Source organism: Silurus aristotelis (genome assembly GCF_946808225.1).
Source record: "Silurus aristotelis genome assembly, chromosome: 1".
NCBI lineage: Eukaryota > Metazoa > Chordata > Actinopteri > Siluriformes > Siluridae > Silurus > Silurus aristotelis.
The window spans coordinates 36,883,878-36,903,919 of record NC_139574.1 but is presented as its reverse complement, the minus strand read 5'-3'; the positions used below and the strand labels follow the sequence as shown (position 1 = coordinate 36,903,919).

The 20,042-nt window shown below is 40.3% G+C and overlaps 2 protein-coding genes across 3 annotated transcripts in view; both read right to left on the bottom strand.

The window, feature by feature from the left end:
* The window catches only part of LOC310724664 (uncharacterized protein), a 391,691-nt gene extending 387,469 nt beyond the window's left edge, over positions 1–4,222 (bottom strand). The window contains exon 1 of the mRNA XM_083538928.1: positions 3,559–4,222. The gene's annotated coding sequence lies outside the window, so the exon portion shown is untranslated. The remainder of the gene's footprint in view (positions 1–3,558) is intronic.
* Positions 4,223–13,016: 8,794 nt separating this feature from the next.
* On the bottom strand, positions 13,017–17,162 carry tgif1 (TGFB-induced factor homeobox 1). Of its 2 annotated transcripts, none has more exons than XM_083539153.1 (3): positions 16,893–17,162; positions 15,471–15,700; positions 13,017–14,580 (listed from the first exon to the last, which is right to left on the bottom strand). In XM_083539153.1, the coding sequence occupies exons 1-3, from the start codon at positions 16,906–16,908 to the stop codon at positions 14,083–14,085; spliced, it is 744 nt and encodes a 247-aa protein (XP_083395279.1). In that variant the 5' UTR covers positions 16,909–17,162; the 3' UTR covers positions 13,017–14,082. The 2 variants fall into 2 exon arrangements, with proteins under 2 accessions (XP_083395279.1, XP_083395280.1); XM_083539154.1 differs by lacking the exon at positions 16,893–17,162 and adding an exon at positions 16,602–16,860.
* Positions 17,163–20,042: the final 2,880 nt, after the last annotated feature.

Genomic DNA, 20,042 nt, shown 5'->3' with positions numbered 1-20,042 from the left:
ATTCAGGTTTGACTTGTGCCAAAACTAACATACATTGACCTGTACGACATGATGCGCTTACTTTTCCTGAGCAACCCTTCCAACACCTACAGATCGATTTCACACATATGCCACCAGAAGGAAATTTGAAACAGGCCGAAATTGGACTGTTGTTCTCCCGGCAGTACTCAAAGAAACGAGAATGACTCTGTCTTCAACTACTAAACTGTCACCTTTTAAAATTCTAATGGGCTGGCCTTTCCCGATCCCATGGGTTACTGGCATATCTAGCTAGTTTAGTTATAAAAATAGAGTAGAATACAAAAATAATGTAAACAAAATAGAGATAGTTGTGATAAGAGTATGATAGGTTTATTGGAGAATAGTATTGCAGAATAAACCGGTGCAGTTTTGCAGAGTGTGCAAAATTTTAACAACAACAAGCGGATTAGCTAGGCTAGAAACCGCAGGGTATTTTTGTCTGGTGTATAAAGGTTACCTAAGCGAGGAACCACATAGCATGTTCATCATGTTCACATAGCATATTCATCCACACCAACCTCCCTCTCATTTACGCACATGTACTCTGTCTTACTCCTACTGACTTTCATTCCCCTTCTCTCCAGCGCATATCTCCACCTCTCCAGGCTCTTCTCAACCTGCTCACTACTCTCACCACAAATCAAAATATCATCCGCAAACATCATAGTCTAGGGAGACTCCTGTCTGACCTCGTCCATCAACCTGTCCATCACCACTGCAAACAGGAAAGGGTTTAGGGCCGATCCTTGATGTAGTCCAACCTTCACCCTGAACCAGTATGTCGTTCCTACTGCACATCCTCATACATGTCCTGCACTACCCTCACATACTTCTCTGACACACCTAAGTTCCTCATACAATACCACAACTCCTCTCTTGGCACTCTGTCGTACGCTTTCTCTAAATCCACAAATACACAATGCAATTCATTCTGTCCTTCTCTATACTTCTCCATCAACATCCTCAAAGCAAATAAGGCATACATGGTGCTCTTCCTCAGCATGAAACCATACTGTTGCTCACTGTTGCTCATTCATCTATCATTCCCATAAGTGCTGTGGGGTTTGGATATCGCACAGAGAGGGCAGACCTGGACATAGCGTGCAACCTCCCCGCTCATTCCGGGCCACACAACACCCGGTCAAAAAGCTCCCGGTTCCTGACATCGTAGTTCTGTTCCACAGAGGAAAGCTTCCTTAAGAAGTAAGCCCAGGGTCGCAGCCATGGGAGGTTCTCCAAATGCTGGAATAAGGTGAACCCTGTGCCGGTAGAGGAGGCATCTACCTCCACAACGAACGGGAGCCGTAAGTCTTAGTGTCGCAGGAGAGGAGCAACACTGAATCTTCTCTTCAGCTCCTGGAATGCATGCTCAGCCTCTGGGGTCCATGCGAGAGTTTTGTCCGTCCCCCTCAGGAGGGAGGTGAGCGGGGCAGTGACCAGACTGAAGCCCTGGATAAACGGTGGGTAGAATTTGGCAGAATCCGAGGAAGCGCTAAAGCTTCTTGGGCATTTCTGGACAGTCCTGCACTGCCTTCACCTCCTGCCGGTGGAACTCGCACTTCTCCAGGTTAAGGTAACGGTTGTGTTCCCGAAGCCGGGACTTGGCTTCGTGAACTTTAGGACTTGGGTGACATGGCCACGGTGTTCCGTAGGGTATCATGAGAAGATAAGGATATCGTCAATGTACACCATCATGAACCAGTGGGGAAGTGGCCTAAACACTTCATTCATAAAGGTTTGGAACACTGTGGCGGAAATGGAAAGACCATATGGCATGACACGGTACTCGTAGTGCCCAGAGGGGGTGATGAAGGCTGTCTTCCATTCATCCCCCTTGCAGATGCGTACCAGGTTATATGCACTGCGAAGGTCTAGTTTTGTGAAGATCCGCGCACCCCGTAGATCCCCTAGGTCAGGTGGGACTAGGGGGAGCGGGTACGGAAGAAGCGATTTGGGCATTCAGGTTGCGATAGTTGATGCAGGGCTGGAGTGTTCCTCCTTTTCTCTCTACAAAGAAGAAGCTGGAGTCTGCAGGGGAGGAGGATGGAGTGATGAAGCCCTGAATACATTCGTGAATGAGCGGTACTCTGGAGGAAATCATTACCTTCAGGGAATCCTCTGGGCATGGCTGCTAGGGGGATCAGGATTGGATGCGGATGGGGCAGTTGGTGAAGGCACTGCACTGGTTGCTCCACCCGAGGACGTCACAGGTTTTCTCTCTGGGGGATGACAGGCCGCCAGCCGCTGGGAAATGCGGATAGACCGCTGAATAAAAGCCTTTATCCCCAGCGTATCGTCTTAGATGGCCATAGCCAGCTTAATGTCGGCATTCAATCCTAGGTGGTATGCCCCGTGGAGAGCGGTCTCATTCCAGCCACTTCTGGCCGCCAGGGTGTGGAAGTGGAGGCTGTAATCAGCTAGCTGGGAGGACCCTTGGCGGCCCCAGTGAAGGTGCAGAACACCTCCGCAAAGTGGCTGGTGAATAATGCATATTATGTGGTTATGGCTCCGTTGGTGCCCCATATAGCCATCACCCAGGACAGCGCCCTCTCTCAGTGAGTAAGGAGATAAGGAATGCTATTCGGGATCGGCCGGTGGTAAACTTTTGCGGTTGCATCTCTATACAGAGATCTCATCTCTATACTCTATACGGTCCGTTGCACTAGGCCGTGTTTTAAGGAATAATCTGTAATTCAGGTAGAATCTGTAATGCGGGTAATCCAGGGATCGCCAGTGTGCACCGTAGATCAGACCGTGAGCGAGTGGAACTGGGCTCCTCATAAAGGGGAGCGTAGATTGGAGACAGGCTAAGGTAATTAGTAGGAGGGCGAGGCTGTGCGAGTGTGCTGAGTGTAGGAGGGAGGCATGGCTGGTGGTTCCCTTACAGCGGAGACATTAAGGTCAATGAAAGTACAGCAGATAGCACAGAGCACAGAGACGGCGCTAGTTAAGGTGGTAAATGACCTGTTATTGGCCTCTGGTCAGGGTTTTGTCTCCTTACTTGTTTTGCTCGACCTTAGTGCAGCTTTTGACACCATTGATCACACTATACTACTTGCTAGACTTGAGAACGTTGTTGGAATAAAGGGAACAGCTCTCTCTTGGCTCAGGTCTTATTTGACTGATCGCTATCAGTTTGTTGATGTAAATGGTGAGTTCTCCACACTCTATGAGGTAAAGTTTGGTGTTCCTCAAGGATCTGTCTTAGGCCCACTGCTTTTCTCTTTATATATGCTGCCTCTTGGTGAAATCATTCATAAACATGGGATTCGCTTCCATTGCTATGCTGATGACACACAGCTGTATATTTCAGCAAAGCCAGATGAGCGAGATCAGCTTAACAATGTTGAGAAGTGTGTAAAGGACATTAGACAGTGGATGCTTAATAACTTTCTTCTGCTCAAATTAGATAAGACGGAAGTACTTTTACAAGGACCACATGCAGCTAGAAATAAACTTTCCGATTACGTAGCATCTCTGGATGGTGTTTCTGTTTCAGCGTGTACGGCTGTCAAAGACCTTGGTGTGATTATTGACCCGAGTCTTTCCTTTGAGTCTCACGTGAATAATATCACCAGGATCGCCTTCTTTCACCTTAGAAATATTGCTAAATTTAGAAATATGATGTCGTTACAGGATGCAGAAAAACTAGTTCATGCTTTTGTTACTTCTAGATTAAACTACTGTAACGCTTTACTGTCTGGGTGTGCGAGTAAGTGCATAAATAAGCTTCAGTTAGTTCAGAATGCAGCAGCAAGAGTCCTTACTTGATCTAGGAAATATGACCACATCACCCCTGTTTTAATCAGTCTACACTGGCTCTTAATTAAATCTCGCATTGATTATAAAATACTACTACTGATGTATAAAGCACTTAACAGTCTCGCACCGCAGTATCTGAGTGAACTTCTGTACCAGTATGATCCTCCACGCCTACTTAGATCGAAAGGTGCTGGCTATCTGTTGGTTCCTCAAATAATGAAGACTACAGCAGGGGGCGGATCTTTCTCTTATAAAGCCCCACATTTATGGAACAGCCTTCCAACCAGTGTTCGGGACTCAGACACAGTCTCAGTGTTCAAGTCGAGGTTGAAAACGTATTTATTTAGTCAAGCCTTTTATCAGTAGATTTTTCTTAGGTAAAGGCTCAGATCTGGAGCGAGCATGGATATAGAATGTTTGGTGAACTGGTATATTTGTATGCTGTCGTCCACTCACATTCACACGTTCACTCAGGTTTGTTGACGGTGGTGTGGTATCTTGACGGTGGTATCTTATCCCAGAGATCCCTCATGTCTGTGTTACCTTCTGGTTCTCCCTTTTAGTTATGCTGCCATAGCGAGTCTTGCCGGAGTCCAAACTGCACAGTGACATTAACTTTCATACACCAATAGGGACACTTAATAATGCATATCCTTCTCTTCCTGTCACCCTCTTCTCTCTCTCTCTCTCTCTCTCTCTCTCTCTCTCTCTCTCTCTCTCTCTCTCTCTCTCTCTCTCTCGGTCGAGTTAAACATGCTCCTGAGGCTCCAGTGACCACTGTTCCTGCCCCTCTCCCCTCCGTGGATCTTCACACTTCTGTGCAGCTTGGGACGGTCTCTCATCAAATTCCATGTAATTCCGGAGTAGAACGGGTGCTTTGAGGATGGATTGGACTGTAGTTGGTGTCGGCGGTCTGCTGCACTGACTCGGGAGTGCAGCTTGCTTCTGATCGTCATCACTGTACCCCGCAGCATTGTATATCTGCTTCAAATGGACATTTGGTGCAACCCAGATGAGGATGGGTTCCCTCTTGAGTCTGGTTCCTCTTAAGGTTTCTTCCTTATGCCATCTCAGGGAGTTTTTTCTTGCCACAGTTGCTCATCAGGGACAAACATACTTACAAAGAACATATTTACGTTTAATCACCACATTATCTGTGTAAAGCTGCTTTGAGACAATGTTCATTGTTAAAAGCGCTATACAAATAAAAATGAATTGAATTGAATTGAATTGAGCAGAGAGGCTCTTTGCTCAAAGGTGATCTGGAGTCAAGTCAAGTCAAGAAGCTTTTATTGTTATTTTAACCATACTATATAGCTGACGCAGTACACAGTGAAATTAAATAATGTTCCAACAGAACCCTGGTGCAACATAAAACAACATAAAGCTACATAACAGAAAACACAGATCTAAGGACTAGTAAGTGTCCTCGCCACATAAAGTGCATCGTGTGCAATTCAGTGGTGCTACAATCTTCATTAGCTTAGTCTCACCCATTCAAGAGAGACTATCAGTGAGTGCTTGGAGGAACTGCAGTCTATTTACTACAATCTAGTTCTTTGCTGAAATGCAAGAGCACACCTTTTGAATTCTGCTACACCTTCCTCTGCCTTGTCTATTGACTTCCCTGGGGTGCACTTCAAAACCTTTAACACCTCAATTTCATCTTTATTTTTGATGTAGTGTCCAGGAGAGACTCTGCTGTGCTTTTCTGTTGCTTTCTTGTGAGTTAAGCTGTCTCTGTGTTTGAAGATTTTCTTTCTCATCGCCCTGTCATTTTTTGCTGAGCTCTCTCCAGAGGCCAACACCGCTGCCACCTGTACTCCCATTTAAGTTTCAAAAAGGTGCTTGGCATCTCTAAAGAATGTAAATCATAAGTTATTACCATTTATGTATAAACATTAGAGGTATTGCTGTGTCCATGCCTCAAGCAGTTGCTGTAGTAGTAAGCAGGGACAAAGCTGTGCTTACTGCCTGGCCCAGGTGTGCACAGTGTGTTGTGGATGTGCTGACTTGTACTGTGTTGTCCTGCACTGGGATTGTCTGTATTTATTGATGCCTGGTACAGGTGCTGTACTTTTTGACTGTCCTGACTTAGCGTTTCACCTTCAAGGCTCTTCTTAATCTGTATGCTACTAGAAAAAAAGAAATTGTTTTACAATGTTTTCCTTATATATGTCTGATTTAATGTGTATTTTCCTTATTTCTGCTTAAGTATTTCAACAGTCACATTTAAGAACAGAAATTAATTAAATAATAATAATAATAATAATAATATTAATAATAATAATAATAATAATAATAATAATAATAATAATAATAATAATAAATAGGCTTACCCTTGAAAAATTCAGTGATAGCTCTTCTCTTCTTTCCCTTGTCCATGTCTAAAAAATGAAGTAAGGAGTAAGTGCTAATATTATATCACATTGTTACTGTGAATATATTTAGTAAGTCAGTAGTCACTGAATACATTATTAAATATTAATGTTATTATTGGTTATATACTTGCTGAATAGTGTAATTAGAATAGTAAAAAGAGACTCAGATATTAATTTTGCTCATCTGGGACAAACTTACTTATAAAGAACATATTCACTGTTAAAAGCGCTATACAAATAAAAATGAATTAAAGTGAATTTTCATTAAGGCTTTAAGGACAGAAGGTTCTGGAACTCTATTGTGATTGTACTGTTTTTATTTTTTTTTTGTAGTAGTAGTAGTAGTATAAATTCATTTTGGATTTTGCAGTGCATATAATTATTCCACTATTCTGAGCTTTCTGTTAACCCTACTTCATCAAAATCCTTCTAGATCATTTGTCTATTTAACTTTAACCCCGAATTACGCTTCATCTAGATACCCTGAAGAAATTTATGCCGAAATACTTATGTTGTCCACTAGAGAGAGTCACAGGATAGCATATTATCTCAAAGTTTAAAGTCTGAAATGGTTCAATAGATTGACGAACTAGAAATGCATATAAATGAATTATATTTTAATAAAGTTAACATAGTTAAAATAGTTCGTTGAATAATAGTTCATTGAATAATACCTAAATAGATACTTTAAGACTTATATTTTATTTGAAAAGAGAAATTGCTATTGTATAACTGTCATCTACAGCTACGTGTTCTTGGAGCCAATGTCTGCTTGTACTCGATGATCACCACTTGCAGCTATATTACAAATACCTCTGTATTTTATTTCGTTTAAAAAATTTGTTTATCTTGAATGTAACTGCATAGTAAAGAATTTACATTCCCATGAGCCTAAAGGCCCAGAGACTTTTTGGGAAGTTCTAACTACAGAATGCTTCCCTAAGTGTTGTAACCATCGTAAAACACTCGTAAATTCAAAGTAATAAAAGCTTTGCATACAGTACGGATCTTCTCAGGGGCAACCATGAATTGAATTCCGGGGACTTTTAAGTCACCTTCCCATAATGAGGACGTGAGAGCAGCGATTAAGAGGATAAAGAGTAGAAATTCAGATGACATTCTAGGAGAAGCATGGAGATGTTTAGGAGAGATGTCAGTGAAGTTTTTAACCAGATTGTTTAAAAAGATTCTGGAAGGTGAGAGGATGCCTGAGGAATGGAGAAGGAGTGTGCTGGTACCAGTTTTTAAAAATAAGAAAGATGTGCAGACCCAAAGGAACAAAACTTTCTTTTAGCTTCTCCCAATAGGGGTTACCACAGCGGATCATCCGTATTCATGATTCGCATGTTCGATTTGGCACATGAACTACAGGAGAATAAAGTTGATCAGTCACCCCATGAAATTATGGGAAAGAGTCACTAAAGAGGTTAGACAGGAATTTGTGGTGAGAGTAGGGAGCACTTTGAGAAAAGCCTGGAGAGGTGGAGGTACGCGTTGGAGAGAAGGGGAATGAAAGTCAGTAGGAGTAAGACAGAGTACATGTGTGTGAAAAAGAGGGAGGGCAGTGGAGTGGTGCGGTTGCAGGGAGAAGGTGGAGGAGTTCAGGTACCTGGGGTCAACAGTGTAAAGTAATGGAGAGTGTGTTTGATAAGTGAAGAAAAGGGTGCAGGCAGGGTGGAGTGGGTGGAGAAGAGTGATAGAAGGAGTGATTTGTGATAGAAGAGTATCTGCGAGAGTGAAAGTGAAAGTTTATAGGACTGTGGTGGGACCTGTTATGTTGTATGGATTAGAGACAGTGGCATTGAGAAAAAGACAGGAGGTGGAGCTGGAGGTAGCAGAGCTGAAGATGTTAAGGTTTTCATTGGGAGTGTTGACGATGGACAGGATTAGAAATGAGTTTATTAGAGGGACAGCCTATGTAGGATGTTTTGGAGATAAGGTGAGGGAGGCGAGATTAAGATGGTTTGGACAGAGGAGGGACATGGATTATATCGGGAGAATGCTGAGGATGGAGCCACCAAGAAGGAGGAAAAGAGGAAGGCCAAGGAGGAGGTTCATGGATGTGGTGAGGGAAGACATGCAGGTAGGTGGTGTGACAGAGGCAGATGTAGAGGACGGGTGTAGAGACAGATGATCCGCTGTGGCGACCCTAAATAGGAGAAGCCTAAAAAAGAAGAAGATGATGATTTAGATTAAAAACATATTATTAGATATACATGTTATATATACATATATTCATACATATATATATATATATATATATATATATATATATATATATATATATATATATATATATATATATATATATACATATTACATTACGCTCGGCACGTAAAGCTCTCTAGCGTGGTCGCTGCTTCCTATAATAAAAGGGAGCGCAAATCCGCAAGTTAGTCAGGAGCCAGACATTCTCCAACCTGTTTTCCTTCGTGGCTCATTTTATACTCTGTAGTTGCCTCGAGGAGGGTGAAGAGTTGCTGCTCTTCTCATTAGGTTCCAGTCGTGCCTTGTTGTGTCGCTCCGCCCCACTGCCATGTGCACCGCAGCTTTCCGTAATACGCGTGCTGAAATGGCGCTGTACTTCATAGGCATAAAAAAGCCTAACTCAGATGTATTCATGTGTGCAGCATGCTACACGTGTTTTGCCAGTCGAACTGTAACAGTTTTCCTCTGACCAACCAATCAGAGAACAGAAAAATGCTAATGCTATTCTGGGCCAACTATTCTGGGCCAACATCTGACAGAAAGTATAATATGCTTCTTGAAACCTCCATCCCTGCTTTGCTGACAACAAAGATGTTGAGTACAAAGTTGAGTACAGTACTTTTGGATGGCTGCAGCATCGTAGTCATAACAAACCTGTGAAATATACCTAAGATAATTAAACCAGCTTTTTATTTGCTAATGTGAAGAATGTATTTTGTATAGAATGTATAGCTATTTGCTCCCCCTCTGAACATGGTAGTTCTGATCTATATATATTTATCGATAATTTGTGCCAGAACGTCACTCAAAGAATGTGCTGTGTGTTGTCAGATTGAAGTTTTGAGCGGTGTTTTGCTTTAAGTCAAGAAATGTGTGTGCACATCAGAAAAACATACGTGAACCGTTTTTTTTTTTTTTTTTTCAGTTGGATTTGCATACATTTATAAACAATAACTATGTTGTGTGAATTAAAAAATATTTATGTGGAGAGAGTACAATACTTATTTTTGCTGGGACGTTGCTAATTATGAGCTACTTTGTGGTTTCTAAAATTAGTTTGAGGTTTGTCTGTGTAAAAGTGAGGTCTGACAAGAAGTGTAAAGAGAAATAGAAAATTTTGTGGCACTCTAAAGCTCTGTGGGCCTACATCAATCTCTATTTCAGAATCTCCGCCTCATATACTTCTTGCTCCGGCAACAACTTCTTTATGATATATTATCAGCTCAGAAATACAATTTATCTTTCGTTTCTCTTCACTTTTCTATCTGAATGAAATATTTAAGGCAGAGGGTTTAAAAATCCAATCAGTGTAGCTTCCTTGTCTCACCAGCTCTCTGGTTTGCTTTTACCATTAGTTTTTAAAAGTGCCCAAAACTGTTACTGTATCTTTTAACCTCTCTACTGGTAGCCTGGGTTACCTGGGTTACTGTATCCTAAAAGTGCAAAAAAACATTTTTAGAACTAAAAAAGACAATTTTCTAACCAGGGATCATAAAAAGATTAAATATGGGATTTAATTTGTTGCTGTTGATTTGTTTTATATAATATAATAAAAAATAAACATTTTAAAACGATAAAAAAAATACAATTCCATCACCTGGCAGTGGGTTAGCCTATGAAGAGGTTTTCTGGTTGGGCAAACCCCAAAGTTGGGTTGCCTACTGAAAATCCATAAGTAGCCTACTGTGGGCCATAAATAGGCTAAGCCACAGAAGGCCAGTGTAAGGAAACCCACTGTTGGGTTGCCCATAGAAAACCCTCATTATAAACCAAAGGGGCAAAACTGCTGTAGGCTTTAAATGCCTTAGTTTCCTGGAGGCTCACTGTGGGCCCCCAAATAAGATAAGCTTCAGTGGCCTGTGGGTTTTCTATGGGTTTTTACATATGCACCTCAAAGGGCAAAAATGTTGTCAGCTGTCAGTTGATGCCAGTCTTTTTTCTTTTAAAATCATGTAGAAAATATTCCTAGGATAGTCTCCTTTTATTTATGTCTGTGTAGCACTCCCCACATGGGGCCGATGTGGAAGTACTTTGGGTCTGCCTTGCTTGCACTGCCCCACAGTGAACCAAAACATATCCACAGTGGGCATGCATGGACTGATGCGTTACAGCATCATGAGAATTCATCCATTTCTTGTTCCAGAATGCAGCTGTGTGACTTTCAAACTTTCTAAACCAGACATGGGAAAACTACAGCCCGCGGGCCACACACAGCTGTCCGGCCCGTTGGGTTTATTAATCCGGCCCGAGTTTATCTTTTGTCATCGTCGTGCGCCACCGGTGGAAGTTTTTCTCCCGAAGCCGTGCAGCTCAGAACACAGGTGAGGTGCGTTTTTTTCGTTTCAGTTCGGAAATTTCATTGGTCTAATGTTATGTCGCTTAGGTTTTTGGCTTGAAGTTTGTGAAACCGGGAAAAACCCAGGAAAAAACCCATATATTAGCCGCTTCGTTGTTTAAGCCGCGGGGTTTAAAACGTGGGAAAAAAGTAGCGGCTTATAGTCCGAAAAATACGGTATATAATTTCTTTGTAAAAGGGTTGTCTCTTGTTTTCTCTTTATTTTTTTTACTGTTAGATATGTGTCAGGAATCCACCTGTCACGCCCCCTTTAGGCTGGGCTAAAGACTTCCCTTTCTACATGACCCCAAGCACACAGCCAGACACTGAGACTGTCCTAGAGTGGTAGAGCCAGAGCCCTGACTTAAACTCTATTGAACCTCTCTGAAGAGACCTGGAAATGACTGTCCACCGATAATCCCCATTCAACCTGATTGAGAGCATTTGCCATGAAGAATGGCATAAAATTGTCATCGTAGGTGCATGTCCACTGTGTAAGACATAATCTAAAAAAAAAATCCAGAATTCACAATACTGTATATGATTTTTAAACTATTTATTTGTATGATACAGCTGCAAATAGGTATTTGAACACCTGTCTATCAGCTAAAATTCTGACCCTCAAAGACCTGTTAGTCTGCCTTTAAAATGTCCACCTCCACTACATTTATTATCCTAAATTAGATGCACCTGTTTAAGGTCGTTAGCTGCATAAAGACACCTGTCCACCCCATACAATCAGTATGAATCCAGCTACTAACATGGCCAAGACCAAAGAGCTGTCCAAAGACACTAGAGACAAAATTGTACACCTCCACAAGGCTGGAAAGGGCTACGGGGAAATTGCCAAGCAGCTTGGCGAAAAAAGGTCCACTGTTGGAGCAATCATTAGAAAATGGAAGAAGCTAAACATGACTGTCAATCTCCCTCGGACTGGGGCTCCATGCAAGATCTCACCTCGTAGGGTCTCAATGATCCTAAGGAAGGTGAGAAATCAGCCCAGAACTACACGGGAGGAGCTGGTCTATGACCTGAAAAGAGCTGGGACCACCGTTTCCACGGTTACTGTTAGTAATACACTAAGACGTCATGGTTTGAAATCATGCATGGCAGGGAAGGTTCCCCTGCTTAAACCAGCACATGTCCAGGCACGTCTTAAGCCAATGACCATTTGGATGATCCATAGGAGTCATGGGAGAAAGTCATGTGGTCAGATGAGACCAAAATATAACTTTTGGGTCATAATTCCACTAAACGTGTTTGGAGGAAAAAGAATGATGAGTATCATCCCAAGAACACCATCCCTACTGTGAAGCATGGTGGTGGTAGCATCATGCTTTGGGGGTGTTTTTCTGCACATGGGACAGGTCGACTGCACTGTATTAAGGAGAGGATGACTGGGACCATGTACTGCCAGATTTTGGGGAACAACCTCCTTCCCTCAGTTAGAGCATTGAAGATGGGTCGAGGCTGGGTCTTCCAACATGACAATGACCCGAAGCACACAGCCAGGATAACCAAGGAGTGGCTCTGTAAGAAGCATATCAAGGTCTATATCAAGGTCTATAAGTCTTCAGACCTAAACCCAATAGATAATCTTTGGAGAGAGCTCAAACTCCTTGTTTCTCAGCGACAGGCCAGAAACTTGATTGATCTAGAGAAGATCTGTGTGGAGGAGTGGGGCAAAATCCCTCCTGCAGTGTGTGCAAACCTGGTGAAAAACTACAAAAAACGTTTGACCTCTGTAATTGCAAACAAAGGCTACTGTACCAAATATTAACACTGACTTTCTGAGGTGTTCAAATACTTATTTGCAGCTATATCATACAAATAAATAGTTCAAAAATCATACATTGTGTTTTCTGGATTTTTTTTTTTTTAGATTATGTCTCTCACAGTGGACATGCACCTACGATGACAATTTCAGACCCCTCCATGATTTCTAAGTGGGAGAACTTGCAAAATAGCAGGGTGTTCAAATACTTGTTTTCCTCACTATATATATATATATATATATATATATATATATATAGAGAGAGAGAGAGAGAGAGATCAGTAAAGAAAGCTATCAGCTCATTAATTTTAAATCCAAATGTCTTCAGTGCATAAAAAAAATTAATTGGCTTTAGAGGGGACTACATATAGCTGGCCAGCAGAAAAACTTAATTAGTTGCTATCCCTCCTGGAAGGATTCATTCACAGAGTTTAATCTTAGATTGTAGAACAGTGTTATTGTGCATTCTCCTTATTTTAAGTAATTTAGAGTAAAACTGAATCTTTTCACCTCCAGATTAGAGGACCAAGGTCACTTTGGAGAAAACAAATCTTTATTTAAGCATGATTTGCCACAAACACAATATAAAAAAGAACTAATCTGTTAGACACCATGACACATGAATACAATGGATAAACACAACTGTTCCAAAACTATTTGGAAACTATTCTTCCAGCCTCAATTTTTGTTATGTAAAAGTATTTCTTTGGTGGGTAGTGATGTTTTAGCATAATAAAACAAAGGCACATTTCATACAAGTGTGTTATGTAGTGTTTAATCTTCAAGCACAAATGGTTGTAAAAAAAATGTGGATAGGGTGTGGAATGGCACTTTTAAAGGACAGTGCAGGCAGTCATTTTAGGTGTATGTGTGCCTTTTAGGTGTATGTGTATGATTATGATTGGAGAAGGTGCACTTTTACTGCCCATTTCTACACTGAATTCCAGATTTAAGATGTGCCATCTCTGAATACCCCCCAAGGGGAAAAAAGTCAAATGCAGCAATTCAAAATGAAACTGCCCCCCTTTACAACATGAAACAAACAAACAAACAAACAAACAAAAAAAAAACGAAGTATAATACTATAATGGAAGATCAGTGGTTACAGCACATTAAAGAAACAGGGAGGAAGAAAAATGACCTGCCATAATGTGCAAAAAATTAGGCTGAATGAACTGTAGAACTATTCTCTAAAATAGAGAGTGAATGGTGAAGAAAAAGAAAAAAAAAAGAAAAAAAAAATCCTCTGCAAACAGTGGAAGACTGGAACAGAGACGATTCAAGTCTCTCTTCTCATAATCTACAAAGTCTTTGTCTAAACATTTTGGTCACCTGTGTGCAAAGAAAGGCATACATATATTTATATACACAAATGAAATACACAATTATGTGCCAAAACACCTTAAAATGTACTAACTGAGAGGGCACTTTAAAATGTATGTTGTCTTAACTAATTGGCACTGACTGGATTTACGGTACAAAAATAGAAATTATTAGAAATTGATAAAGCAACAAGCTGCATACCCAATTTCCATGCAAAGTAAACTTCAATGAGGTTATGGGCCAGGAATGAAAGTTCTGATAACATATTATTCCTCCACCTATCCATCTAATTCCAGCACTCTTTTAGCTTGCAGTTCCATCTCAGCAGCCTTCTTCAATGCCACATCCACAAGCAGCTGGAAGCCACTGAAGTCCTGTGCTCTCAGGTCAGGAGGTGTAGGTGGTGGCGTGTTGAATTCAGTGCTTAGTCCTGTGCCTAAAGGGTAACTGAAGACTGCTAACTCTGTGGTCTCTTCAACCTTTGTGTCTGCAGCTGTTATGGTGGTGTGGCAAATGACGGAGGGACGGGCCAAAGTGGGTGAAGGTGGCCTTTTTGCTGATTTTCTGTGGTAATTGCTGGAAATAGCCATACTGTCTAGGCAAACAGGCAAGCCAATATGATAGCTATCATGTTTAGGTGAGTGTGAGCTGTTATTTATGCCCTCAGTCCCCTTGCTGGAACGACGTGAAATGGTGAACTGGTTGGGGTCTTTACCATCCTTCCGTAACATCTCTGGCAAGAGCCTTCTACGAGCATTAATGAACCAGTTACAAACCTGAAACAAAGTTAGAAGTTTTTTTAATCACGTCAGGTTTAAGGCATAACAAAATGTACAAAGAGCCAAGAATAGTGAGACTGAAAATCAATTACATGAAATCTCATTATTACAAAAATGTAATAATTGTACTTTGTAGTTTAGTTTCCTTCCAATTAATTAGTTAGATGTAGCTAAATTGTTAGCAAAATTGTCCGACCTCACCTGTACATGTATTATCAAGTCATCAAACATGATTAGTTTTGTGTAGATTCATTAAGTGTTTAAGATTGCCAACATTGCCTGTTGATGTTAATGTGTGTACTATTAAAGTCCCTTTTTTTAGTCTACTAAGTGTGGGAGAATTATTAATTACTAGTTGCTCTCTCCATATTGAGGTGGATGTGGAGGTGGTTTTGCCTTTGATCCTTTCAAAATCTCACCCCTACCCACACAAACATGAGCTAAGTAAAAACAGACTGCTGTAAGATGATTGCTGAACTGTGGGGCATGAACAGAGTTGCTCAAACTGCTATAATCTCCCTATTTAATAAACATATTCTAGTCTTTTTTTATGTTAACATTAATTTAAATTAAACTTGGCAGTCATGTCAACAACAGGTGGCTGCTCATTAAAATAAGATGTGTCAAGTCAAGTTTATTTCTATAGTGCTTTTCACAACAGACATTGTCTCAAAGCAGCTTTACTTAAGAGTTAAGGTGAGCGATGTGTATTTATCTCAGATTAACAAGCCATGGCAAATGTGGCAAGGAAAAACTTCCTTTGATTTTATGAAGAAGAAACCTTGAGAGGAACCAAACTCAAAAGGGAACCCATCCTTTGTGCAGACTAAAGTTTACTGAAGATGACGATTTTGTGCAGACTGACTGCTACAGAGATATTTATTTACCTGAAGTGTGGAAAGATGAGTCTGTTTTGATAGCAGTGCTTTTTCCTGTTCTGAAGGGTAGGCATTATAACGGTGTTCAAAAAGCCAATCTCTGAGAATCTGTACCGATTCTTTAGGCAGGTTGCCTCTCCGTTTTCTTTTGACAGCTGATCCATGACTTGAAGACAAATCCAGAGGGACAGCAATGTTTTCCTCATCTTCTGACTCACTGCCAGAAGGGGCCAGCATACCTACACACCACAAAATTTGTTCATTATTCATCTTCAAGTGAAATGGAAATTTCTGTTGTGCTGTGTAGAATACTGTCAAATAGCATGTTGAAATGTGAACTATTGCTTGAAAATTCTGTATAGGTAAACAAAAACTTAGCATTGCGTTTAACTAATAAATCAAGTAGTAAAAACATTGATCAGTGTGTGTGGTGTGGTTTGTAACTGAGGAGCAAAAGCAAACAGCCATCTAACCCCCACCTCCAAAATACCTACCCTAATCATAGTACACACCCCCTCAAACACCAAAATCAGGACACAAACACACGTCTACAGATCTGCATGTTTATTTCTGCCTACAGCTGATGTGCCACATCCATGCGGTCATATACGATAATGTGGCAAAAAGAGGCAAAGTTACACTGACTGACTTCGGGTTTTGATGCGTTTTCGAAACATTTACCAGCTGAGTTAGAGGTGAACCAAAGGGGATTGTGTAGAAGGGGGAGGGATAACTTGTTACAAATCTCAGATAAAACAAACGAATGCGGCTTCTCACACTTTTTCAAACACCCCCCCCCCCCCAACATATAAATACAGACACACACACTTTTTACGAAGCGGAAAAACTATAAAGCTGTATTTCTTTGAATCTCGTATATTATATAAAGAAAAACGAGATATCGAAGATCTCTATTGTGTGCGAGAAACACGAGGTCGTAGACAGAGAAGCGTAGCCTGAGGACACCAAACTAAACTCAACAATGGATCCCAGGAAGTAATGCCACGCTGCACCGTGGTTAAAAAAAAAAGTAAAAGAAAAACCCTTACGTTTACTAACGACCATTGTTTAAAAATTCAATTAAAATAAGAAACCGAAAAGCTAAAAAAAATTTATAAATAAATAAACAAATTAACTAACCAATAAAGAAAGTATATTTGTCCTCAAAACTTAATAGCCCAAGAACCAAAAGTAGTTTTTCTCGCAGTGGTGGTTGTTAAATAACGTGTAAAACAAGGAAGCAGGAGGTGTTGACATGGAGCCAGCAGCACATGGTGAGAGAAAATGGAGTTGTTTTGTCTGAAACGGAAACAATATCGAACACAGGCGCCTGGTAATAAAAACAAACTTTCAATATGAGTCTGTATTTTGTATCGATACCGACACAATGTTGGGCTACAGATTAGTTTTCGATGTGAAAACATTACATACCCTTTTTAGTCTTCATACCCGTAAAAAATCGACTGTTAGCGTCCTGTCGAATTTATTCCTAAAGTGGTGGTTTGTCCGTGTGCTAAATCCTTTAAACGTGGGGACTCAGTAATATCTGTCGGTTCTCGGTGGCGTACGCGTCGTGATTCAGTTGTAAGAGAGGGGACACATTATCTTGGACCTGGACAACGCGTTTTTGGTTCTGCTCTTGCCAGCGTCCGCGCGCGCGTGTGTGTTGGATCACGAAACTGGGTGACAGCTATTTTTGACAGCTGTGTGATTCAACCGCCTAAAGATCCGCCCACCGAGCAGAGGAAAATCATTCATCAGCATAAAACCGGGTAGGAAAGAAAAAGCCGAGAAATAGAAACTTGAAAACCGAAATTGACAGTTGCTTTTGTAATACACATGAACTTGCTAGAGCCTTTGCATACTATAGTAGTGAGAGTTTTTTATATCAGTTTGCTGATGGACAGGAAGCTGGAGCAACAGAAAAGGGGTCAGCATCCTGTCTGGATTTAGAAGAAAGTAAAGAAAGAGAAAGAAAGTAGAAATAGACCTGCAAAGTCAAACAGTACGCAGAAAATAAACAAATAAAAATATAATTTGAATTAAACACTGATAAACGTGTTATTATAAGTGATATCAAAACTTTTTAAATGCACAATTTTATTTTATATAAACATTTGATATAAAACACAGTTTTATTACATTATTCTCTTCTATTTATCGACACTGCAGCAGAAGTAGGAGCGGTACACATAAATTAAATCGGTGTGTATTTTTATATGTTTATCTACAGTGGATATGAAAAAAAGTCTACACACTTTTTGAAATTGCAGGTGATTTAAATATAAGGACAGAAATAACAACATAAAATGTCAGACTTGTTACATCTTTAATGCGATCTTCCAACAAACAAAAATCCCGATTTAAAATAAATATTTAATAATTGGGAACATTTAAAATAAAAATAAAAACCTACAACACCCTGATTGCACAAGTCTGCACACCATTTAATCTGTTAACCAGTAAATTAAGCTGCTATCAATTAAAGTTAATCTCATAAAAAACAGTCAGTTGTTCTTCTGGGATAACAGAATTTAGCATGCTGGTAAGGAATAATACATTATATAACAAGTTATATAAATTATATATTAAACAAGTTTCTTGTCATCTATGCCAAAGTAAGGAGCGACCAAATCTGGCACAGGATTCAAATCCAGCACATTTGGTTCATCAATTTTGGTTATGTTGTTTACAGCCATATTCAAACACACCTTTTTCGTATATATATATATATATATATCAATGACCGTCACCACATTTAGCAAAATAATACAACCAATTAGTCCCAAAAATCCTTTGATAACAGATGATCTGTAAAGTCCTGTAGGCTTCAACTCCTCCAAAACGTTTTCAGCCATTTCCTACATGCAACTCTTAATGTTGACACTTCTACTGTAAAATGCAACACTTTGTACCTGTCACTTAACACGCTTCTCCTTGTAATGCCAATGCCAATTTCCAACCCCATACCTTTCTGCAGTGCAATATGCGAAGCAAACTTCTCCTGCATAGCTTCCAAAGCCCTGGTGCTTATATTCATGTGTTGTTGTTTTTTGCAGTGTCATGAGGGCTTGTATTTATTCCTGACTTATGTGATGCTGTAAAATGGGAAAATTACACTAACAATTCTAAAATTCTAGATCACCTGCCATCCAATAATGAAGAATATTTTTAATCAACAAATGTGCTGTTTGTTTTGTTAGTTCAAGTCGGATATATATAGAAGAGAGGGGTGCCTCTTTTTCTGAATAATTTGTGATCCATTGTCTACAGTATGATGTCATTCCTAAAAATGCATTTGTTTCTTCTTGAAACAAATGAAGGCTTTGGATCTGATCTAACTGCTTTACTGCATTTGGGAGAGCGGAATTTTCTCTCTGCTGTGATCACATCTCCCAAACATGTAACATTTGTGCAAACTTTAATTTTGAAAGTCTAGCCTTTTGACCATTTCAACAATGCCATCATATCTGTTTGCCTGCCTCTAGAGGGGCTGCAAAAGGAGAATATCGTCAACATAACTTAGGAGAGTGCTCCCTTGTGAGCACAATTTGGAGGTTGTCACGAATTGAAGTTTTGAAAGTGCCAAGGGCTTTCTGATTATCCTTGTGGGCACAATGCCCATGTGTAACCTCTGCTGTCAGCTAAAAATTTGAATGAAAATATGAAAAATTTACTGTCTGGATGAACAGGAAAGAATTTGAGTGAAATTTGGTGGAATCAATGACATGAAAATCATCAATGACTAACAAAATAAGTGTATGTGTCTGTCCAGCTATTGCCCCAAATCTTTTAATAACTGTGGTGGTCTTAGCCAGTTATATTTAAGATGATGACAATTTGCTGTGAGAGGGAGAGAGAGCAACATAAACAGCAGCAGCTTCATTTGTTCCAGTATATACATCTGGTCCTGCAAATGTACAGTGTAATGTATCAGTTGTCATGTAGCAATAGATGGCAGCAGAGACAAATCATAGACATACAGCAAAGACTATTTATCCATTTATTATGCTTTATTGCATACTCTGTGTCATCTTTCACAGAAACCTTCAGCCCCCTCAGGCGTAGACATCAAAATTATTCTAAACGGATACATCAGATCTCTGCCTAACCAGTTCATGGGACAGTTATCTGAAAGTAAGAACGAATGTTTAATTACAGTCTTCCAGAGTGCAAGACAGTGGCATGGGTGCGTCATTGGGATATCTCCAGTACCCACAGTTTTACTGGCTCTTTTTAAGTGGTTTTGGATGAAGCAGATGATTACAAAACTGATAAAGTTGCAACTGAGTGTACAAAGTAATTTCCGACATCCTAATGGTGATTTAATATGAATGGTACAGTTTACATTGGCTTCAAGCTTTGGTTTATACATAATGAATAGCTATTAAAATGTATCTAAATCAGTAAAAGGGATAACTCACCTTGTCTTATTGTAAACTGGTGTAGACTGTCCCACCTTTTTCCCTCCCCATTCCCTCCTCTTAGCCTGAACTGGGGAATTCAGTTCTCTCTATGTCTGCTGAGCTATCACCACAAATCCTTACACTGCCAATGGCCCTGATTTAACATTGATGCTTG